The sequence below is a fragment of the Oryctolagus cuniculus genome, chromosome 18 (genome assembly GCF_051225735.1).
Source record: "Oryctolagus cuniculus isolate XC-2025 breed Fujian yellow rabbit chromosome 18, ASM5122573v1, whole genome shotgun sequence".
Classification (NCBI taxonomy): Eukaryota; Metazoa; Chordata; class Mammalia; order Lagomorpha; family Leporidae; genus Oryctolagus; species Oryctolagus cuniculus.
The window spans coordinates 7,506,522-7,531,227 of NC_142884.1; the positions used below are offsets into that span (position 1 = coordinate 7,506,522).

Sequence of the window (24,706 nt, forward strand, 5' to 3'; positions counted from 1 at the left end):
GGGATCTGGAAAATATGAAATCTTGTGCATTGTATTAATTGAAATAATAAGAAATGTGTTACTGTAAGCTTGGGATTGATATTAGAGTATTATTAAACCAGGGGAAATAACACAAAATACAATTGATCTTGACAACCATTGTGCAAATTATAGTGTTATCTTTTCCTTAAATGTGTTCCCAGCTTCAGAAGGGAAAGCAATCAACATAATTTCCAGATCACAGATGTTTCAATAGAGACACAATTACTGTTTCCATTATATAGATCACAAACCTAGATTTGCATGAAAACCTTTTCTTGAATTTTAGAAACTAGTTCAGATACTCATTTCTACATAGAATTAGGTAATTTTAATTGTTAATATTTAATATAAGCATGAAGATGTTATAAGTACACCTATAATAACACTACTGAAAATTATCTATGATTTGTATAAGGTAATGTGAACAGCAGGTTGATTTAATTACTACATTCCTTAAGCACCTTCAGAGTCACTGGCATTATTCACTAACAATTATCCTCAGTGAAGATTTTATTAAATTATATTATGAACCATCAATGATTGGCATAGGGTCTAGGACCTCCTCTTTCTTACAGCTGAGTAATGATTCCTCCTCCCTGTCTAGCTTCGCCACTGGATCTGTTACTGCCCCCAGAAGAATCCCTTTTTCCAACATGAGCTCTAACTCTTGAACCTCCTTTCCTTACTGACTCTGCCAGAGTGAGATTCAAAATACTTACTGTACTTCTTTCCTCTGCCAGGATGTTGGACTCAGTATGAAGCTTAGATTGTGTAGGAGGGAGGCATTGAGGGCTTAAATAAAGGTTTGTTTCTGTGAATTCCCTCCCTTCAGAATTGCAATTATCATTTCACCTTTAGTGGCAATGACAGTGCAGGGTTGGGGAGCTGAGAACATTGCTGACAAACTTTTCACAGATGCTAATTATAAAAACCAATTACAAGTTTCTTGTGAGTATCTTCAAAGAGACTGTCAGTGATTTGGGATAGGCTCTTACTTTTTCATGATCTCTGAAAGCAAAAAGGGTTGGAAGGTGCAGGAACTATTAAGGCTTGGTCTATGAAGAACTTGTAAAGAGCTTTGTGTATCTTGCTCAATTCCACCCCAAATCAAGGCAATCCTTAACTTTTGTATCTTGTATCATTTTTAAGTATTCATAAAATAAACAGAATTAGACAAAAATGTACAAAAGGATAGCTGATGAGAGTAAAAAGTGGAACATGATGTTGTGGAGTTTCTTTTCTTTTCTTTTCTTTCTTTTTTTTTTTTTTTTTTGACAGGCAGAGTTGATAGAGAGAGAAAGGTCTTCCTTTTGCCATTGGTTCACCCTCCAATGGCCGCCATGGCTGGTGCGCTGCGGCCGGCGCACTGCGCTGATCCAAAGGCAGGAGCGAGGTGCTTCTCCTGGCCTCCCATGGGGTGCAGGGCCCAAGCACTTGGGCCATCATCCACTACCTTCCCGGGCCACAGCAGAGAGCTGGCCTGGAAGAGGGGCAACCGGGAAAGAATCCGGCGCTCTGACCGGGCCTAGAACCTGGTGTGCCGGCACCGCTAGGTGGAGATTTAGCCTATTGAGCCGCGGTGCTGGTGTGGAGTTTCTTGATTTCTTTGTAGATTCTGGCTGTCAACCCTTTATCTGTTGCATAGTTTGCAAATATTTTTTCCCATTCTGTTGGTTGCCTCTTCACTTTCCTGACTGTTTCTTTTGAAGTGCAGAAACTTCTCAATTTGATGCAATCCCAATAGTTAATTTTGGCTTTGACTGCCTGTGCCTCTGGGGTCTTTTCTAGGAAGTCTTTGCCGGTACCTATATCTTGCAGGGTTTCTCCAATGCTCTCTAATAATTTGATGGTGTCAGGTCGTAGATTTAAGTCTTTAATCCATGTTGAGTGAATTTTTGTGTAAGGTGAAAGGTAGGGGTCTTGCTTCATGATTCTGCACGTGGAAATCCAATTTTCCCAGCACCATTTATTGAATAGACTGTCCTTACTCCAGGGATTGGTTTTAGATCCTTGATCAAATATAAAGTTGGCTGTAGATGTTTGGATTGATTTCTGGTGTTTCAATTCTGTTCCATTGGTCTATCCATCTGTTTCTGTACCAGTATCATGCTGTTTTGATAACAACTGCCCTGTAGTATGTCCTGAAATCTGGTATTGTGATGCCTCCAGCTTTGTTTTTGTTGTGCAAGATTGCTTTAGCTATTCGAGGTCTCCTGTATCTCCACACTGATAGGTCTAAGAGTCAAAGGGATCACACAAACAAGACTAGTGTCTGCTAATACTAACTGATAGAATCAAAAAGAGAGAGAACGATCCATCATGGGAAGTGGGATACACAGCAGATTCATAGAATGGCAGATGTCCTAAATAGCACTCTGGCCTCAGAATCAGCGCTTAAGGCATTTGGATCTGGCCGAAGAGCCCATGAGAGTACTTTAGGCATGGAAAGCCAAGACACTCTGGAAAAAAAAAAAGAAGACCTAAATGAAAGATCTCTGCGAGTGAGATCCCAGTGGAAAGAACGGGGCCATCAAAGAAGGAGGTACCTTTCTCTGAAGGGAGGAGAGAACTTCCGTTTGACTATGACCCTGTTGGAATAAGATCGAACTCGGCGAACTCAAAAGGCTTCCATAGCCTTGGCAACTCATGACTAGAGCCTAGGGAGATTACTGACGCCATAAACAAGAGTGTCAAATTGTTAAGTCAACAACAGGAGTCACTGTGTACTTACTTCTCATGTGGGATCTGTCCTTAATGTGTTGTCCAATGTGAAGTAACGCTATAACTAGTACTGAAACAGTATTTTACACTTTGTGTTTCTGTATGGGTGCAAACTGATGAAATCTTTACTTAATATATACTAAATCGATCTTCTGTATATAAAGATAATTGAAAATGAATCTTGATGTGAATGGAATGGGAGAAGGAGTGGGAGATGGGAGGGGTGCGAGTGGGAGGGAAATTATGGGGGGGAGCCATTGTAATCCATAAACTGTACTTTGGAAATTTATATTTACTAAATAAAAAAAAAATTAAAAAAAATAATTCCAGGAAAAAAAATCACTCAGATATTTAAACACACACGCACACACACACACAAAAGTGTAACATGAGGCCAGCCATTTATAGTAGAAATTATTGTACTCAAATAAACTTGGAAATGTTGATATAAAAATATTCTAGGAAAATGTACTTTATCAGTATTAACCCTAGCAATTATAGAATGTCTAAAACAGACACTACATAGAAGAAAGAGATATCTTTATTAAAGTCCCTCATAAAGAAAAGCACCAGTGTCAAATGGTTTAACTGGCAGATTCTATCATTTTGTTAACTGTTACATAAGCCAGTGCTACCTTTTGATTCAACAGTGTTAAATGGTTGCCAGAATTATCTATACCTATTCAACAACAGGAATTAAGAAGTGGGCAAAGGGTTAGAGAAATGAAATTAGATGCCTACCTTTCACTAGGTACAAAAGTTAACTCAAGATGAATCAAGGATATAAATGTAAGACATGAAATCATGAAATTTCCAGAAGAAAACATAGGGGAAACATTTAAAGACATTCGTAAAGGTGATGATTTCTTGGATAAGACTCCAAGAGCAAAACTAGACAAATGGAATTATATAAAATGCATAAACTGCATAGTGAAGGAAACCTAAAGGTGAAGAAATATCTGACAGAATGGGAGGAAATATTTTCAAGCTACTTATCTGACAAAGGGTTAGTAACCAGAAATATTAGGAACTCAAAAAACACAGCACAAAAACAACATAACTGAAAAGTTGACAAAGGGCCTGGTATTGTGGCATATCAGGAAAAGCTGCTGCCAGCAACACTAGCATCCCAGAGATCCCAGAGGCACTGATTGGTATACAGCTGCTCTACTTCTTTTTTCTCTCTCTCCTTCTGATCCAGCTTCTTGCTAATGGCCTGGGCAAGCAGCAGCAGATGGCCCAAGTGTTTGGGCCCTTGCCACTCACATGAGAGATCCAGATGAGGCTCCTGGTTCCTGGCTTTGACCTTGCCCAGTGCTAGTTGTTGTGCCCATCTGGGAAGTGGACCATTGGATGGACAATCTCTCTCTGTCTGTGTATGTGTGTGTCTTCCTCTCTAACTCTGACATTCAAAATAAATAAATAGATAAATCTTTTAAAAAATGGGAAAAGGACCTTAATAGGCAGATCTTTTTAAAATTTTAATTAAGATATACAGATTTCACGTATTTCATATTACAGATTTAGGAACATAATGATATTTCCCACCCTACCATCCCTCGTGCCCACACTCCCACCCTTCCTCCTCTTCCCTCCTAATTTTTACAAAGATCTATTTTCAGTTTACTTTATAATCGTAAGATTAACCCTGCCCTAAGTAAAGAGTTCAACAATAGTATAAAGAAAAAATAGTGTTCCTCAACAATAGAGACGAGCTGTAAACAATCATCTAACCTCAAAATGTCAATTCTACTCCAATACATTACATTTTAGGTACTCTGTTAGTTACCACAGATCAGGGAAAACATGGTATCTGTCTTTTTGGGCCTGGCTTATTTCACTAAGTATAGTGGTTTCCAGTTCTGTCCTTTTTGTTGCAAAAGACAGGATTTCATTTTTTATTATTGTTGAGCAGTATTCCATAGTGTATATATACCATAATTTCTTTATCCAGTCATCAGTAGATGGTCATCTGGATTGATTCTGTATCTTAGCTATTGTGAATTGAGCTGCAATAAACATGGGGGTACAGATAACTCTTTGATATGCTGATTTCATTTTGTTTGTGTAAATTCCCAGGAGTGGGATTGCTGGGTCATATGGTAGATCTATTTTCAGATTTCTGAGGTATCTCCAATCTGTCTTCCACAATGCCTGCACCAGTTTACTTTCCCACTAACAGTGGATTAAAGTACATTTTTCCCCACATCCTCTCCAGCATTTGTTGTTTGTTGACTACTATACGAGAGCCATTCTCACTGGGGTGAGGTGAAACCTCATTGTGGTTTTGATTTGCATTTCCCTGATGGCTAGTGATCCTGAACATTTTTTCATGTGTCTGTTGGCCATTTGAATCTCCTCTTTTGAAAAAATGCCTGGGAGGGAGCCGGCGCTGCGGCATAGTGGGGTAAAGCCCTGGCCTGAAGCTCTGGCATCCCATATGGGCGCTGGTTCTAATCCTGGCTGCTCCTCTTCCAATCCAACTCTCTGCTATGGCCTGGGAAAGCAGTAGAAGGCGGCCCAAATTCTTTGGCCCCTGCACCCGCGTGGGAGACCTAGAAAAATCTCCTGGCTCCTAGCTTCATATCAGCACAGCTCTGGCCATTGCGGCCATCTGGGGAGTAGCCAGTGGATGGAAGACCTCTCTCTCTGTCTCTACCTCTCTGTGTAACTCTGTCTTTCAAATAAATAAAATAAATCTTTAAAAAGAAAAGAAAAATGCCTGGGTTAATATTATACCTGCAGCGTCGGCATCCCATGTGGGTGCTACTTCTAGTCCCAGCTGCCTACTTCCAATCCAGCTCTTTGCTGGGAAAAGTAGTAGAAGATGGCCCTGGGAAAGTAGTAGAAGATAATCCAAGTGCTTGGGCCCCTCCACCCATGTGGGAAACCCAGAAGAAGATCCTGGCTCCTGGATTCAGATTGGCTCGGTTCCAGACGTTGTGGCCATTTGGAGAGTGAACCAGCAGATGGAAGACTTTTCTCTCTGTCTCTCCATCTCACTGTCTGTAACACTACCTCTCAAATAAATAAATAAAATCTTTTTTAAAAAATGGCTGTTCAAGTCCTTTGCCCACTTCTTAACTGGATTGTTTGTTGTTGTTGAGTTTCTTGAGCTCCTATAGATTCTGGATATTAATTCTTTATTGGTTTCAAAGTTTACACATATTTTCTTCCATTCTTTCAGTAGCCTCTTTACATTGCTCAGTGTTTCTTTTGCAGTGCAGGAGCTTCTCAATTTGATGTAATTTCTTTTGTCTATTTTGGTTTTGATGGCCTGTGCTTCTGAGATCTTTTCCAAGCAGGATTTGCCTATGCCAATGTCTTGCATACACTGTCTGTGTTGTCTGCAGTGCCTCTACTAATTTGATGGTATCAGGTTATAGATTTAGGTCCTTGATCCATTTTGGGTGTGTTTTTTTGTCTAAAATATAAGGTCAGGATCTTGTTTCATACTTCTGCATGTGGAGATCCAGCTTACCCAGCACCATTTATTGAAGAAACTGCCCTTGCTCCAGGAATTGGTTTTAGTTCCTTTGTCAAAGACAAGTTGTAGATGTGTGGATTAATTTCTGAAGTTTCTATTCAGTTCTGTTGGCCTACATGTCTTTTTTTTTTTTTGCCAGTACTAGGATGTTTTGATTATAACTGTCCTGTAATATGTTTTTTAAGATTTATTTATTTATTTGAAAGTCAGAGTTACACACACACACACACACACACACACACACACAGAAAGAAAGAGAGAAAGAGAGAGAGAGAGAAAATCTGATGGTTCACGCCCCAGTTGGCAGCAATGGCCGGAGCTGCACCAATCCAAAGCCAAGAGCCAGGAGCTTCTTCCCGGTCTCCCCTGTAGGTGCAGGGGCCAAAGCATTTAGGTCATCTTCCACTGCTTTCCTGGGCCATAGCAGAGAGCTGGATCAGAAGTGGAGCAGCCGGGTCTTGAACTGGTACCCATATGGGATGCCAGCACTTCAGGCCAGGCATTAACCTGCTGTGCCACAGTGCCAGCCCCCTGTAGTATGTTTTGAAATCCTCCAGCTTTGTTTTTGTTGTAAAAGACTGCTTTAGCTACTCGGTGTCTCTTGTGTTTCAGTATGAATTTTAGCAGTTTTTCTAGATCTTAGAAGAATGTCATTGGTATTTTGTTTGGGATCACATTGAATCTGTAAATTGCTTTTGGTAATGTGGACATTTTGATGATATTCTTTTAATCCACAAACCTGGATTTTTTAAATTTTTTTGTACCTTCTATTTCTTTAATGTTTTCTAATTTTCATCATAGAGTTCTTTGACTTCCTTCATTAAATGGATTCCAAGGTATTTAATTTTTTTGTGGATACTGGGAATGGGATTGATCTTAAAAGTTATTTCTCAGCCTTGGCATTGTCTGTGTACACAAAAGCTATTGATTTTTGTGTGCTGCTTTTATATCCTGCCACTTTACCAAAGTATTTTATAAGTTCTGATAGTCTCTCAGTGGAGTCTTTTGGTTCCCCTGTATATAGAATCATGTCATCTGCAAACAGGCATAGTTTGACTTCCTCGTTTCCAATTTGTATCCCTTTGATTTATTTTTCTTTCCTAATGGCTGTGGCTAAAACTTTCAGGACTGTATTGAATAGCAGTGGTGAAAGTGGGTATCCTTTTCTGGTTCAGGATCTTAGTGGGAATGCCCCCAACTCTTTCCAGTTCAATAAGATGCTGGCTGTGAGTTTGTCATAAATTGACTTTATTGTATTGAGGAATCTTCCTTCTATACCCAACTTACTTAAGGTTTTCATCATGAAAGGATGTTGTATTTTATCAAATGCTTTTTCTGAATCTACTGAAATAACCATATAGTTTTTATTCTTCAGTTTTAATGTGATGTATCACATTTATTGATTTGTGAATGTTGAACCATCCCTACATCCCAGGGATAAATCCCACTTGATCCAGGTGAATGATCTTTCTGATGTGTCGTTGGATTATATTAGCCAATATTTTGTTTAGGATTCTTGCATCTGTGTTCTTCAGGGGTATTGGTCTATAATTCTCTTTCTCTGTTGTTTCTTTTTCTGATGTAATTAAGGCATTTCTTGCTTAATAGAAGGAGTTGTGGGGGCCTGGCACTGTGGCCTAGCAGGTAAAGCTGCTGCCTGCAGTGCCAGCATCCCATATGGGCTCTGGTTCAAGTCCCAGCTGTTCCACTTCCAATCCACCTCCCTGTTTATGTGTCTGGGAAAGCAGTAAAGGGTGACCCAATTCCATGGGCCCCTGTACCCATGTGGGATACCTGGAAGCAGCTCCTGGTTTCAGATCCACCCAGCTCCAGCTGTTGCAGCCATCTGGGGAGTGAACCAACAGATGAAAAATCTCTCTTTTTCTCTGACTCTCCTTCTCTCTGTGTGTAACTTTGACTTTCAAATAAATAAATATTTTATAAAAAAGAGTTTGGAAGGATCCCTTTTCAATTGTTTTGAATAGCTTGAGAAGAATTGGAATTAGTTCTTGTTTAAATGTCTGGTAGAATTCATCAGTAAAACCATCTGTTCCTGGGCTTTTGTTTTTGGGAGGGTGTGGGGGAGGCTGAATCCGGAGAGGCCTAGAGGAAACTTCCTGAGCCTGCCTCGAATTTGAAAACCTGTCTGTAAGTTTCAAATCCCTGGTGGCAAACACCCCAGCCCCAGGGTGCTTTAGCCTAAGGATCATCAAGGTGGTATAATAGAAGTGGCTAAGACCCTTTTGCATCACATCACCCCACCCCTTGCCCGAATCCGCTCATCTGCTCTGTACCATCCGCTCTGTACCTCAGCTATATATACACCTCCCTTTTACAATAAAGTGAGACCCTGCTTCGACTGGGCTCCACACCGCGCCTGATTGTCCCCCAGGTTTGGGGAAGGCTGGTGACGCACTTCCCCTCCTCGGTCAAGGCAAGCTGTGGGCAGCCTGCCTAATTTTCCAGCGGTGGCAAGGAACAGTCACCGCAGGAGGGTCTTTATTACTGATTCAATCTCCATTTTGGGTATTGATGTGGTTTTCTAAGTCTTTAGGCTTTACTTTTGGTAGGTTGTATGTGTCCAGGAATCTATTCATTTCTTCTAGAATTTTCAATTGTTGGCATATAGCTTGAGATGCATTGATAGCTAATTTATATGGTACCTTTCCAAGTTTTTGTGCAGGCGCTAATTGCTATAAACTTCTTTCTTAACACTTTTTCTGTATCCCATAAGTTTTTTTTAAAAGATTTGCTTATTTATTTGAAAGTCAGAGTTACACAGAGGAGAGGCAGAGAGAGAGAGAGAGAGAGAGAGAGAGAGGTCTTCCATCCACTGGTTCACTCCCCAAATGGCTGTAACAGCGGAGCTGTACTGATCCAAAACCAGGAGTTTCTTCTGGGTCTCCCACATGGGTGCAGGGGCCCAAGGACTTGGGCCATCTTCTATTGTTTTCCCAGGCCATAGCAGAGAGCTGGATCAGAAGTGGAGCAGCCGGGACTCGAATCGGCACCCATATGGGTTGTTGGCATTACAGGCAGCGGCTTTACCTGCTGCACCACAACACCAGCCCCTCCCATAAGTTTTGATATGTTGTATTGTGGTATTCATTCATTTCCAGAAATTTTTTGATTTCTCTTTTGATTTCTTTTTTTAAAAGATTTATTTTATTTATTTGAAAGACAGAGTTACACAGAGAGGTAGAGACAGAGAGAGAGGTCTTCCATCTGCTGGTTCACTCCCCAGTTGGCTGCAATAGCTGGAGCTGCACCAATCTGAAGCCGTGAGCCAGGAGCTTCTTCCGGGTCTCCCACATGCGTGTGGGGGCCCAAGGACTTGGGGCATCTTCTACTGCTATCCCAGGCCATAGCAGCAGAGAGCTGGATCAGAAAGAGGAATAGCCAGGACTAGAACCAGCATCCATATGGGATGCTGGCGCTTCAGATCTGGGCATTAACCTGCTGCCACAGCACCAATACCTCTCTTTTGATTTCTTCAATGACTCACTGTTCATTCAGGAGCAAGTTGTTCAGTGTCCATGTGTTTGTATATGTTCTTGAGATTCTAGAGTTGCTAATTTCCAGCTTCATTACATTGTGGTCAGAAAAGATGCATGGTATGATTTTAATTTTTTTTGCATTTGATGAGACTTGCTTTATGACCTAGCATATGGTCTATCCTAGAGAAAGTTCCATGCAGTGATGAGAAGAATGTATATCCTGCAACTGTGAGATGAAAGGTCCTATAGATACCAATTAGGTCCATTGGTCCATAGCTTAGATTAGCTCCGTTGTTTCTTTGTTGATTTTCTGTCCTGTTGATCTGTCCACTGATGAAAGTGGGGTGTTGAAGTCCCCTATTACTGTTTTTTTTTGTGGACAGGCAGAGTTAGACAGTGAGAGAGAGAGAGAGAGAGAAAGGTCTTCCTTCCATTGGTTCACCCCCCAAATGGCAGCTATGGCCGGCACTGCGCCAATCCGAAGCCAGGAGCCAGGTGCCCCCTCCTGGTCTCCCATGTGGGTGCAGGGCCCAAGCACTTGGGCCATCCTCCATTGCCTTCCCGGGCCACAGCAGAGAGCTGGACTGGAAGAGGAACAACTGGGACAGAACCAGCACCCCAACTGGGACTAGAACCTGGAGTACTGGCACCACAGGTGGAGGATTAGCCTAGTGAGCTGCGTGCCGGCCGAAGTCCCCTATTACTATTGCATTGGAGTCTATGTCTTCTTTTACATCTATTAACATTTGTTTTAAATAGCCAGGCACCCTGAAATTGGGTGCATATACATTTATTATAGTCACATCTTCCTGTTGAATTGACCCCTTAATCATTACAAAGTGCCCTTCTTTGATCTTTTAGCAGTTTTTATGTTAAAGTCTATTTTGTCTGATATTAGGATAAGGTATACCTGGTCATTTCTGCTTTCCATTAGCATGGGATATCTTTTTTCCATCCTTTCATTTTCAGTCTATTGGTGAGCTGTGTTTCTTGTAGCCAGAAAATAGATGGGTCTCATTTTTTAATCCATTCAGCTGCCCTGTATTTTTTAATTGGAGAGTTGAGGCCGTTTACATTCAAGGTTACTATTGATTAGTAATGACTTGGCCATGAATAGGCAGTTCTTAAAAGAATTACATATGGCCAACAAATGGATGAAAAAAGGCTTACTATCCCTAGTCATCAGGGAAATGCAAATCAAAACCACAATGAAATACCACCTCAGTCCATTAGATTGACTGTTATCAAAAATACAGCAACAAATACTGGCAAGAATGTGGAGAAACAGAACACTTATACACTCTTGGTGAGAATGTAAATTAGTGCAGGCACTTTGGAAAAAAGTATGAATATTACTTTTAAAAACTAGAAATAGAACTGCCATATGATCCAGCAATACCACTACTGGGTATCCTTCCAAGAGACATGAACTCACTGAATCAAAGAAACACCTGTTGAACCATGTTTATTACCAAGGCATGGAATCAACAAAGGGGTCCATCATCAGATGGATGGATAATGAAAAAGTGTGTGTGTGTGTGTGTGTGCAGAAAATGAATGAAACTGAAGGACATCATGTTGAATTATGTAAGCCAGACAATACTGCATGTTTTCCCTCATGTGGAAACTGAAGAAAAAAATAGCTTCTCAATCTGAACACAGAATGGTGACTATTAGAAGCTGGGAGGGGTAGAGGGTAGTGGAGATAGAGGATGTTTGGATAATTGATATAAGAAATAAGTTCCTAGTGTTACCCAGCATAGTTGGGTGACATAGTTTACAATAACCTAGTATATATTTTGTGAATAAATAGAAGATAGAAGCTCTTGACCTCCAATAATAAAGTTATCTCAAAGAAGGGAAAATATCATTACCCAAATTTGATAAATACACTTTATAAATATGTGTGGAAATGTCACAATGTAGCCCATAAATATGTAAAATTATTTTAATATAATTTTTAAAATTAAATAGTTGACTCAATATTTTAGATCTTGGCAACAGACAAATACACAACTTGATCTAGTTGTACTGTCTATCATCTCTGAAGGGATTTTTTTAAAACCAACTGTAGAAGAATACACAGAACTAAGAACTCTTCTACTCACTGTTAAGCGTTTTTGCATGTAAAGGACACAGATTAATATCATCTAAGGAAAGAAGCACACAGGGCAGAGTCCAGGAAAAGTACCAGATAGCTTCTAGTTGACCTCTCCTGGTGGTGTCGTGCATGTGTTACTTTCCCAGCATTGAAGTGAGACAGTACTCACAGATGACGTCAACCAGGGAACCCAAGCCTTGACTTCCAGAGCTTTAACTGGAGCTGCACCACATACTTTCCATGATAGATCTTTAGTCTCTGGCTCCTTTCTGTTTTAAAGATTTACTTATTTATTTGAAAGGCAAAAGGACAGAGAAATCTTTCATCCTCTGGTTCACTCCCCAAATGGCCAGGGCTGGGTCTGGCCAAAGCCAGGAGCCAGTTGCTTCATCTGAGTCTCCTACATAGGTGCAGGGGCCCGACATGATTGGAACTTGATTGGAAGTGGAGCAGGCCAGCGCCGCAGCTCACTAGGCTAATCCTCCACCTAGTGGCGCCAGCACACCGGGTTCTAGTCCCGGTAGGGGCGCCGGATTCTTTCCTGGTTACCCCTCTTCCAGGCCAGCTCTCTGCTGTGGCCCGGGAAGGCAGTGGAGGATGGCCCAAGTGCTTGGGCCCTATACCCCATGGGAGACCAGGAGAAGCACCTGGCTCATGCGTTCAGATCAGCGTGGTGCACCGGCCACAGTGCGCCAGCCGTGGTGGCCATTGGAGGGTGAACCAACGGCAAAAGGAAGACCTTTCTCTCTGTCTCTCACTATCCACTCTGCCAGAAAGAAAGGAAGGAAGGAAGGGAGGAAGGGAGGAAGGGAGGAAGGGGAGCAGCCAGGATTTGAAATGGTACTCATATGGGATGACAGCATTGCGGGTGGTCGCTTAATCCACTGCACAACAATGCCAGTCCCTCCAGCTCTTTTAGAGGCTGTTACTGCAGCCCTCTTCATAAATCACATCATCAGACTTTCTGGGGGCCAGGCTCCAGGGCAAACAAGGTCACTCCTTTAAGGAATGAATTTTCATGGGACTAGAAATCCTCTTCCAATAGCTAAGGGCAATGGCCAGACTTCACTTTGGGTATGGCTACCTTTTCACTACACAGGCTGCCTCCTCATCTCTGCTCAAGGCCCTCTTATAGCACAGTAATCCTATTTGCCTGGGCATCTGGCATACCATATGAGTACCATATGATTACTGGCATTCACATAGCCATCACAGGACATGCATAGTGGTAGCACTATGTGTCTACGCCTAGAACTTGTAGGAGCTGGTGTGGGGTAAAGACAGATTTAAACAGCAAACCCATCCTATGAAGCCATTGCATACATTTCCACACTTTGGTAATAACCTAATTAATCATTTCCCTTCTTGACCCTGTTGTGGGGCTAGCACTGTGGCATAGCAGGTAAAGCCACCGCCTGCAACACCAGCATCCCAAATGCACACCAGTTCAAGTCCCGGCTGTTTCACTTCTAAGACAGCTCCCTGCTAATGCACCTGGGAAAGCAGTGGAAGATGGTACAAGTCCCTGGCTTCAGCCTCGCATAGCCCTGGCTATTGCAGCTATTTGGGGAGTGAACCGGCAGATGGAAGATATCTCTGTGTTTCCCTGTCTCTCTTTGTAGCTCTTCTTTTCAACCAGATGCATAAATCTTTTTTAATAATCCTGTTGTGTGTTGGACTCATTGTGTGTGCCTCTACTGGGTGAAAATCTCAGAGCCAATGGCTCAGATTATGAGCTCAGAAAATGAAACTGCAGGAAATATTAATGTTGCATACACTGAGCCTGGGATTTTGTCATAGCCTGTTTTGAGTTGATCTAACAAAGGCAATGCTCTCTGAGCCAGTTCTTCAGAGAGCCACCTGGCAAGTCAAAGCAAAAAACACAGCTGTTTGAGAATAAGACCTGGTCTGCCTCTTCTGTTGAAAAATACCAGAATGTGGGCTGTTCAGATCTGTAATTGCCACATGGAAGGTGGGATAAGCACAGGTAAATTTAAAAACCACAAAGCTCTCTTACTGAGAATCAGGTACCCCTTTCCTGATTTAGTCTTTACATGTTTTTTGCAAACTTTTGTTTAGCTCATAGAATTCTGATACAGTTGAATCTGATAGTTTTTGCCAGTTTATTTGCTATAGTGTTGGCAGACATACCTTTGGAGCTCTCTACACCATGATGTTTATGATGTCATCTTTGCTCAATTCTGAACCTTGACACTACTATGTATTTGCCTGAAGCCATAATTCAAAATTTAATAGGCATGGAAACGACGTAAGGAATCTATGGGAGCTTTTCTCCACACATTTTCCAATCTTCACATTGCATCCTCCTTCTGCAGTAGAAATGCTTTCTCTTGTGCTCGATGGTGAAATCACAAGAATTCCTTGGTCTGTAATTCTGCATCATGTGGCTACTTATTATATGCCCACTGCTTTTTCTTGGAGGACTAAAATATTTTATTTATGAATTTGATTGTAAGATGATATTTTTGAGTATCAATTTTCAGCTGCCCAAAATAATGAGCTGTGAGTGTTGCAAAGTACTTGTTGTGCATGAGAGTAGATAGTTTTACAATAGGTATTCAAGGTACATGTTGTTATTCTTCCGCTATTTTTATTGTATTCTTCCTAATATTACCATTTTAGTTTTACACATTAATTCCTTTTCATGTTTCATATTCATGACAAAAGGTTTATGCATTATTTACCATCAGTTCTTTTTTTTTTTTTTTTTGACAGAGTGGATAGTGAGAAAGAGAGACAGAGAGAAAGGTCTTCCTTTTGCCGTTGGTTCACCCTCCAATGGCAGCCACAGCCGGCGCGCTGCGGCCAGCGCACCGCGCTGATCTGAAGGCAAGAGCCAGGTGCTTCTCCTGGTCTCCCATGGGGTGCAGGGCCCAAGCACTTGGGCCATCCTCCACTGCACTCCCGGGCCACAGCAGAGAGCTGGCCTGGAAGAGGGGCAACCAGGAAAGAATCCGGCGCCCCGACCAGGACTAGAACCCGGTGTGCCGGCGCCGTTAGGTGGAGGATTAGCCTATTGAGCCGCGGCGCTGACCATCAGTTCTTAAAATGATGTTCTTTAAGTTATTATGAAATAAATATGCATATTTACAATATATTTTATCTTAAAATATGAGATTTTTCTTCTAGTTCATATATATTTTGATGTGATGGTGGACAAACACACTATCAGGCCTCTTAAAATTTACCTAGTGTTTGTGCGTGTGTGATTTTTTTTTCACAGAGCATCTTAAGTAGGGTTCCCTTAACTTGAAATAAACGTAATTATCCTCTGTTGAAGAATTCGAGTCACATTGTATTCAATGTTTTGAGTTTTTGGCTAGGAATTTTTATTTCTTCAATGAAAGTATCATTTTAGTGTTATATTCCTCTTCCAACCTGAGTTAACCTGAAGCCTGTGGTTCTTTATTATCTTTCAGATATCTGTGCTAAAATTGGGATCAAAGAATTTTTACCAGAAGACACACACCACTCGCCTCTGCACGGGTCCCACACGGGCCGTGGATCCCTCCGCACGGCTGGGGTGTGGGAGACCAGGACCCCCGCGCCGCCTGCGATGCGGGGCGCTGGCTGCCAGCACCGGCAGAGCCCGGGATGGGGCGTGAGACTTCGCGGGGGACTGCGGGGGTCGCAGAGCAGACGCTGCAGGTTCTTACTCGCGCTCTGCGTGGCCAGCTTGTGCTTCATCTCCTTCCTGCACTTCAAGGGCCTGTCCTCGGTCCCCTTCCCCTGGAAAGGGGCCTCGCTCTGCCCCGACCTGATGTCCGTGCTCTGGAGCCGCGCCCCCGTCACGCCCGCGGCCGGCAGCCGGCAGGCCATCCCGCTGTACTTCCGCTCGCCCCTGCTGCCACCGGCGCCCCGCAGGGCCATGGAGCTGCATCGGGTGGACTTCGTGTTGCCAGAGGTCACCAACAAGTATTTCGTGCGCTCCCATGCGGGGGGCGTCTGCTTCAAGCCCGGCACCAGGATGCTGGAGCCCGAAGGGGCCGAAGCCCGCCCTGCTGCGCCGCGGAAAGCTCCGGGGCCGGCGGGCAGCTGCGCGTGCCTGGCCGGCTGGCACGGGCCCACCTGCGGCGTGCCCGCCATGGTGCACTACTCCAACCTGCCCACCAAGCAGCAGCTGGCGCCCCGGGCCGTGCCGCGCCGCGTCATCAACGCCCTCAACGTCAACCACGAGTTCGACCTGCTGCACGTGCGCTTCCACGAGCTGGGCGACGTGGTGGACGCCTTCGTGGTGTGTGAGTCCAACTTCACGGCCCACGGCGAGCCGCGGCCGCTCAGGTTCCGCGAGATGCTCACCAACGGCACCTACGCCTACATCCGCCACAAGGTGCTCTACGTCTTCCTGGACCACTTCCCGCCTGGCGGCCGTATGGACGGCTGGATCGCCGACGACTACCTGCGCACCTTCCTCACGCAGGATGGCGTGGCGCGCCTGCGCAACGTGCGGCCCGACGACGTGTTCATCCTGGACGACGCGGACGAGATCCCCGCGCGCGACGGCCTGCTCTTCCTCAAGCTCTACGACGGCTGGCCCGAGCCCTTCGCCTTCCACTTGCGCAAGTCGCTCTACGGCTTCTTCTGGAAGCAGCCGGGCAGCCTGGAGGTGGTGTCGGGCTGCACGGTGGACATGCTGCGGGCCGTGTACCGGCTGGACGGGATCCACCTGCGGCGCCACCAGTACTACCACATGCCCGACTTCCGTGCCTACGAGAACCGCACCGGCCACACCCTGGTGCAGTGGGCGCTCGGCAGCCCGCTGCACTTCGCTGGCTGGCACTGCTCCTGGTGCTTCACGCCCGAGGGCATCTACTTCAAGCTCGTGTCCGCGCAGAATGGCGACTTCCCGCGCTGGGGCAACTTCGAGGACAAGCGCGACCTCGACTACATCCGCAGCTTGGTCCGTACCGGGGGCTGGTTCGATGGCTCGCAGTGGAAGTACCCACCCGCCGACCCCAGCGAGCACATGTATGCCCCCAAGTACCTGCTCAGGAACTATGACCAGTTCCGCTACCTGCTCGACAACCCCTACCTGGAGCCCCAGAGCTTGGGGGCAGGCGGCCAGCAGAGCTCGGTCCCGACCCCAGGTCACTCGCTGCCAGGGGCAGATTGGACGCCACAGCAAACAAAGGCTGTGTGAGCTTCCAGCACCCACACATGGCAGGATATGGGTAGGAGCTGCCCGGATGTTATCTTCCTGCACCCTCTTGGCCGCTAGGTGGGTCCTGAGTGGCGGAAGGGGAGAACTTCTGTCTAATCGCTTGTCAATCAAGGGTCAGCCTTTTTCCTTCAAAAAGAACAGAAAAATCCTTCCTGTAGGAGAGAGAGCAGACCTAGCTGTCTAGGCAGCCCTTTTGCCAATCAAGAATGCTGAAGCTTCGAGATGCCCCTAGGGAATGCATGGTGATCACTGGTAGGGGCAGGGCGGGGGCAGGCTGGGAGAAGGGAGCCTTCAAGAATTGGAAGAAGTAGGGGCAGCAGCCTGGCTGGGGCGAAGCCCACCATTCCCATCCAGGAGCTTCGCACCTGCGGTGGGTTAGGGGGTGTTCCAGGAGGACCCAGGCTGTGAATAGATACATTGGGATTCAGGAGCAAGAGGAGACATCCAGGGGGCCAGCTTAACCTAACAGGTTAAGCCTCTGCCTGGGATACTGGTGTCCCATTTGGGCACCAGTTCATGTCCCTGCTGTTCCCCTGTGATCCAGCTCCCTGCTAATGACCAGGGAAGGTAGCAGAGGAGGCCCAAGTGCTTGGGGCATCTGCCACTCCCATGGGAGACCCAGATGAGGCTCCTGGCTCTTAGCTTTGACTTGGCCAGCCCTGACCATTACAACCATTTGAGGAGGGAACCAGTAGAAGGAAGACCTGTGTGTGTGTGTGTGTGTGCGCCTCCCTCTCTGTAGCTTTGACTTGTAAATAAATAAAATCTTTATTTAAAAAAAAAGGAGATGCCTAGGAGTGGAGGGAATGAGAAGGCGTCCAGCTGGAAAAGGTACTGGTGGAGGTTTTGCCTGTCTTCGGAAGTGCTGGGCCCAGGGAGCTGAGGACTCCACCCTCCTGCCCCACAGGACGTCCCTCTGCTGGGAGCATCTGCTGGATTCTGTGCTCCCCCACTTTCCCTTGTGTGAGCTGACACGGGCCCTGGGCTTGGGGAGTCCTGGGGACTCTTTCTTTTTGTTCCAAAGTTGGCCTCCACATTCTTTCCATTTATATTTCTGTCTCAGTCCTTGCAAGGCCACGAGTTGGGCTCTCAGGGTGGGATGGGAGCTGCATAGTAGGGGGCACCTGGAGAGCAGTGGGGAAGAAGACTGACAGGAGGCTTCTGCATCGTTCTGCTTCTCCCCCTCCCTCATCCCTTCCCCTGGGCCACACAGCCCCAGCGTCTACTGTGCCCCTCTTTGGTCAGGAGGGGGTCATGAGTTGGTCCTGGGCCAAAGAAAGGATATTAAGGCCTTTTGGTTTGCCTTGTGGGGGGCAGGGGATGTGTTTGCTGGAGCACATTCTAAGATGCTGTACTTAAGAGAACAGGGGTTTGTGCAACAGCACAAAAGCTTGTTTCTAACTCCGTTGTCCACAGAGAGATGGCCCCAAGCTAGAAGCACCACTCTGCTTTCATTCGTACACACTCTAAATCTGAGTACAGAGTGGCTGCTTCTGCTCCCATCATCACGTGTGCCATCCAAGCCTGGAAGAAGACAAGAAAGGCAAGGGAAGGATACACCCTTTCCTGATAAGGGCATGAGGCTGAAAGGGCAGAGTTACTTTTGTGGCAACTCACTGGCCAGGACTTAGTCATTGAGCCACCAGGAGCTGCACTGGTCACTGGAAGATAGAGTCTAGCTGAGCTGCCGTGTGCCCCGTCCCATGGTGGAGATTCTCTTGTTAATGCAGGAGAAGAGAATGGATGTGATAGACAACTAGCACATCTGGCTGGCATAGGAGGAGGGGAAGGGGTAGAAATTGACTGTTTCAGTCGCAGGATCCTGCTCTCATGTTCAGAGCTCCTGGAACAAGCTGCCCCTGCTCCTCTTGCTGTGCCCATCCAAGGTTAGTGTGCAGAGAGAGCCTGCACTTGTTGGGAAAACAGGTGCGCCCCCTCCCTAGGGTCCTCAGATGCCCCCAGGGATGCTGGGGTGTCAGGCTGCTCTGTGGAATGGTCTGTGACTGTGTGCACGTGTGCATACGTTTATGGGCATGGGCACATGCTTGGCTGTGTATTTGTACGTATTTTGAGGCATCTCTGTAAATAGATGCTTGTGTGTGGATGTGGGAGCCTGGCCCAGGTCTCTTCCTCCCTGGGACCTGGAGCCTGTGCCCACACCTTTGAGATGCCCCTAAGTGCCTGGAGCAGAAAGCCCTCAAGAAGCCGAGAGGATGGAGTCAAGGGCTGCAGAGCCTGTGAGCCAGGGGCGGGGGGCAGGGGTATGAGACATCCTCCCGCCCTTCTGAGGGCCCTGCTCCTGAGAGGCCACCACCTCCCCTGCCCCTCTTGGCCCCAGCCACATCTCCCCTAATGTTGCTGCACTTCTTGTGGGACTTTTCTGGTGTTTTAGGAGGGGTTTATCAGCCAGGAGAGGAGGGCGTTTCCCTTGTAATAGCTCTGTCTAGGGGAAGTACCAGGTGAGGTGGGGTGGGGCCCTGGCTTCACAGCAGCCTCTGCTGGGCAGGCAGGGAGCAGGAGGCTTCCTGAGGAGACTCCCTGGCTCCACTCTTCTCCAGCCAAGGGGATGCCGCCGAGGGAGCCCCTCCCTTGAAGTCACAGTAGCCTCCCCCTCTGCTTCCTCTCGGGACTGAGAGATGGCTCCAGAAGGCAGGGTGTCCATAACCGACTCTGGGTCAGTCCAGGCCAAGTTGCCCTCCAGAGTTCACCCAATGGACAGGCAGGCCCTCTGTGATAGCTTCCTCACCCTGTGCCCTTGGCACGCTCAGCTGCCATGGGGGCTTCCACTCTCCAGGCTGGCAGGTTCCCTGGCCTCCAGGTCACTGGCTCAGGGGTAGGGGATGGAAGCTGGGAGAAGCTCAGATCTGCCAGGTTCTTCTTTGCTTTGCAGAGCCCGTGGGACAGGGCATACTCATTGTTAGGTTTAGGATCTTGGGGTTCGAAGGCAAGGAGGTGGCTAGTTAGAGCAGACTTTATTCTAGGTGGCACAGAAATGGGGGAGACAGTGGACATTGAGCTGCCCAGACAGAGGGCGGGGGTTTGCAGCCAGGCTTCATTCTGTCTGAGCAGCAGGCAGCTTGTTTGGGGAGGTGCAGAGCGCCACAGGGACCTTGAGAAGCTGGGTGGAGATGTGCAGAGAGGCTCCTTGGTGAGGTCTATAGTGCGTTGTCTTAGCGGTTTTCCAGAGCAATCAACGTTCCAGTAGGTTTTACGTGAACTATCTGCACCCAGTGTTGTTAGGCCCAGCGTTCTAACATTCATGGCTCCACAAGTGGAGAGGACAGTGTCAGACGTGAGGGCCCCAATGCAGGGCTGACGTGATCCACATAGAATCACAACATGCACTGGGACATTGAGGAGCAAGGGACCCCAGGCCACTCCTCCACTATGGAGGGAGACCACCCTGACCTTGCTATGTTCAAAACTTTTCCCCCAGGAATCACTGGCCCATGACCCCTGGTCCCAAGGGGGCCTGTCTGTACCATGTGTCCAGGGAGTGCAGGCCTGTCCCTCCGTGGGTCACACTGATTCCCGGGGTAGGCATGGGTCGAGGCGGGAAGACAGGACTTGTCCCCAACACAAGGCAGGGCCCTAGGAAGTGTGTAATCTAAGGACATCATTGGTTATATAGCATTACTATTCCCATTTTTAAATTGTAATTAGTTTTTAACATTCAATATGATTTGTAGATGGAAGTCTAAGAAGTTAATGATATTCCCCTCCTCCCTCCTATTCTCTTTCCTTCTACTCTTCTGTTTTGTTTTGTTTTGTTTTGTTTTGTTTTTAGATTTTATTTCTTTATTTGCAAGTCAGAGTTACACAGAGAGAGGAGAGGGAGAGAGAGAGGAGAGGGAGGGAGGGAGGGAGGGAGGGAGGGAGGGAGGAGAGAGGAGAGAGGAGAGAGAGAGAGGTCTTCCATCCGTTGGTTCACTCCCCAGTTGGCTGCAATGGCTGGAGCTGCACCGATCCGAAGCCAGGAACCAGGAGCTTCTTCTGGATCTCCCACGTGGGTGCAGGGGCCCAAAGACTTGGGCCATCTTCTGCTTTCCCAGGCCATGGCCTGGGAAAAGCAGAGGAGCCCATATGGGATGCTGGCACTGCAGACGGCGGCTTTGCCCACTATGCCACAGCACTGGCCCCTGCATACATTCTTAAATAATTTATTTTTTTTTGTAAATGGTTGGGTTTCATTTCACCTTTAAAGGATGCTTAAAGCAGAAGATAATGATAAAAGCAGCTACCCTCTTCTCTCCTGCTCTCTGCTGTCTCCTGCTTGCTCTCTCTTCTCTCGTCTCTCTCTTCTCTCCTCGCTAGCTCCTCTCCTCTATGTCTCTCTCTCTCTCATACTCTCCTCTCCTTTTTTCCCTCTTCACCCCTTCCCTCTGGTCTGCTGGATTTTTCCCAATAAACTCTTTCCCTTAAAAAAAAAAAAAAGCAGCTACAAAGTCGAGCAGGAGGAGGAGAAGACGACAAACACAAAGAATTACACAAACCAGTGATGCTAGGAAGAGATAAGTGCTGTAACATTGAAGATTTTGATTTCGGGGAAGTCTGGCAAAGTGTTCATGAATTTGAGCAAAAGCGTGGCTGTGAAGAAATTTTAAGAAAGTGCTTATGAGAGAGAACCTGAATCTCACTGGTGGAGAAGATCAACAAGACAGAAAATCCTGGATTAATTTCCCTTTAAAGCTGAGGGTTTCTGTAAGAAAACAATGTTTCAAATGTGGGAAGTCTTTCACGAGAATTTTTTTTAACAAAGCAAGATTTATTTAAGTCAAAAGGCTCCTGGAAACAGTAGGCAGGAGGGGGAGTTCCAAGGGAAGCAAACCCGGGAAATTAGTCAAAGTGGGGTCTTCTAAGCACAATTCAGGGGAGGAACAGAACCCAGAGAACAGAACCCGCCAGAGAGTCAGAACTGTAATCCTGTCTGGCCTGCTCCTGATAAAACAGAAAAAAAACAAGAGAAGGGTGGAATTGCTAATTTCATCTTTCTATCCTCAAAATAGAACCAGACGCTCGGAGCAGGTGAGACTGGCACTGTGGTCTTGCTAAGGCAGCTTCTGGGGAAAAGCAAGCATTCTGTCCCTCTTAAAGGGACCTGACCTACCTGCTAGTAACCCATCTAACTCCTCACCCTGAGACACCTTGTGGTCACCATGAGAGGAGGGGGCCAACGCTGGTTTGCAGAGCAGAGAAGCTTGTTCTCCTGGGTCTAGAGGCAAGAGCACAGGCTTTCCTCCCACTGGGAGGACCACCACGGGGCTTGTAGGTGCATCTGGTTTGTGTCACCAAAGCCTGTAGGGAGAGCCCAGGGACCCTTCAGTCATGTGTGGGACATCTATCTTGGCTTCCACAGGCAGTCAGATCTCCAGTGACTAATGCAAGTAAAACATGTCCCCTTGTGTGTGTGGGGGGGGGGGTCCTTTTCAACAATCCCTGGTGAAGTGTCCACTGCCTTTGCAGTGAAAGCACTTGGGAGGCCCCTGCATTCCTCACTGGAGCTAAGACTGGGAGCACACCCCTTCTCTTATCCCTTTGTCCCTGGTGGTGGGTCCCCTCCTGACCTCTTATAAAAAAAAATCTGGGCCCCCAGCACTGGTATCCCATATAGACACATGGTTCGAGTCCCAGCTGTCCCACTTCTGATCCAGCTCCATGCTGATGTGCCTGGGAAAGCAGTGAAAGATGGCCCAAGTGTTTGGCCCCGTCACCCATGTGGGAGACCCCAAAGAAGTTCCTGGCTTTGGCCTGGCCCAGCCCTGTCCATTGCACCCCTTTGGGAAGTATTGGGGAGTGAGCCAGCAAATGGAAGATCTCTCTCTGTCTCTCTCTCTCTCTCTGTCCCTCCCTCCTTCTCTCCCTCCCTCTTCTCCTCTCTCTGTAACTCTGCATTTCAAATTAAAAGAAAAAAAAGTCTTAAAGTCACCTGTCCTTCTATAGAGTCATGTTCTAATGGAGTATTTTTTTAAAATATTTAGCCAGGAGCCTCTTCCAGGTCTCCCACGTGGGTGCAGGAGCCCAAGCATTTGGGCCATCTTCTGCTGTTTTCCCAAGTGCACTAGCAGGGGGCTGGATTGGAAGTGGAGCATCTAGGACTCGAACCAGAACCATATAAGATGAGGGTGCTATAAATGGCAGCTTAACCCCCTACGTTACAGCGCCAGCTCCGAGCATGTTTCTTTAAAGTCTCCCTCAAATGTTCTGAGAAGGTGGAAGGATTTTCCTGTGGCCCTTGATTTATCAGGAATAGTTTAGCACAAAAAGAAGCCTGGACTTAAGGGACGCCAACTCACTTAGTCTAACTTTTTTCATCCTCTAGCTTGTAACCAGGCAAGGGATGGTGCAGAAAAAGATCATTTCCTTTAAGCTCAGTGGGTCAAAGGAATCCCAGTGTCTGAGGATGCGCCCAAGAAGTGTTTGTGGTAAATTATTTGTTTCCTATCTGGACTGAGAAGATAAAAACAGCACCATCCCTCACTTGTCTCTCCCAAGTTTCTGACACCTCTCAAAACTCTCTTGCCACCTGTGGCATTCAAATGTGCACTGAAGCCCACAGGGAGAAATCTGTTAACAAACACACACACACACACACACACAAAACAAAACATAGTCTATGTGGGAAACCTGTACAAAGGGAGTACAAATATATTATGGGAACATGGAATTAAGAGATAACTTTTGTCTTTTTTCCCTCAAAAAAGATTTATTTATTTGAAAGTAAGAGTTACACAGAGATATCTTCCATCCACTTGTTCACTACCCAAGTGGCCATAATGGCCAGGGTGGGGCCAGGCCAAAGCCAAGAGCTAGGAGCTTCTTCTGGGTCTTCCATGTGGGTGCAGGGGCCCAAGCTCTTGATCATCTTCCACTGCTTTCCCAGGCACATTAGCAGGGAGCTGGATCAGAAGTGGAGCATCTGGGACTCGAACTGGCACCCATATGGGATGCTGGTGCTGCAGACGGTGACTTAACCCCACTACACCACAGTGCCAACCCTGATAAGTACATTTTGATGAAAAAAAAGAAAAAAATTGAAATCCATATCTTGTTTCTATGTGACATGCATTTCCACAAACTTTTGAAATATTTTCAAATATGAAATGTTTTGAAAATGGATTTTGTTTACATTTTCAGTCACAGCAGGCTGAACTGCAGATTTCAAACTGAAAATTTATGACTTAATCAAATTGAGAAGTATACCCAAGCTTGATTCTCAATTGTGGATTTTCTCCAAGCGTTAAAACAGATATTTATAATACATATGGGAATGTTTTCATCTATCCTTCATTGCTTACAAGCAGCAGAAAACACATTAGAGAAAAACATTACAAATGTAATGAACAGAGAAAACTGTTTGCCAGTGAACTTAAGTTCACCCTGGTTATTGGCAAATTCATTCTGAGAGACATGACAGATATATGGACTTTTAGGCTATTCTTAAGTCTCATGAAACATCAGCTATTGTACACCAGAGAGAAATCTTTGTTAGGTAATACACACACACACACACACACACGCACAGATGAGGATACTTCCAAAAGTTCATGGATGATAGAATTCATGATAAGATTAATTGGGTGCAAAAAATTTTGAAATCTAAGTAGAATCTCTTTATTTCCATTTTATTTGAAGGGGTTGTGTGTGTGTCGGGGGGGAGAAATAGGAGAGAATGAGAGACCTTTCATCTCCTGGTTGGT

The 24,706-nt window shown here is 45.9% G+C and overlaps 1 protein-coding gene across 1 annotated transcript in view; it reads left to right on the forward strand.

Moving 5' to 3' along the window:
* Positions 1 to 17,792, forward strand: part of LOC100355590 (beta-1,4-mannosyl-glycoprotein 4-beta-N-acetylglucosaminyltransferase) — a 42,357-nt gene extending 24,565 nt beyond the window's left edge. Inside the window, exon 3 of the mRNA XM_089320168.1 lies at positions 15,268 to 17,792. Within this exon, the coding sequence (XP_089176294.1) occupies positions 15,405 to 16,988 (1,584 nt within the window). The 5' untranslated portion in view covers positions 15,268 to 15,404 and the 3' untranslated portion in view covers positions 16,989 to 17,792. The remainder of the gene's footprint in view (positions 1 to 15,267) is intronic.
* Positions 17,793 to 24,706: the final 6,914 nt, after the last annotated feature.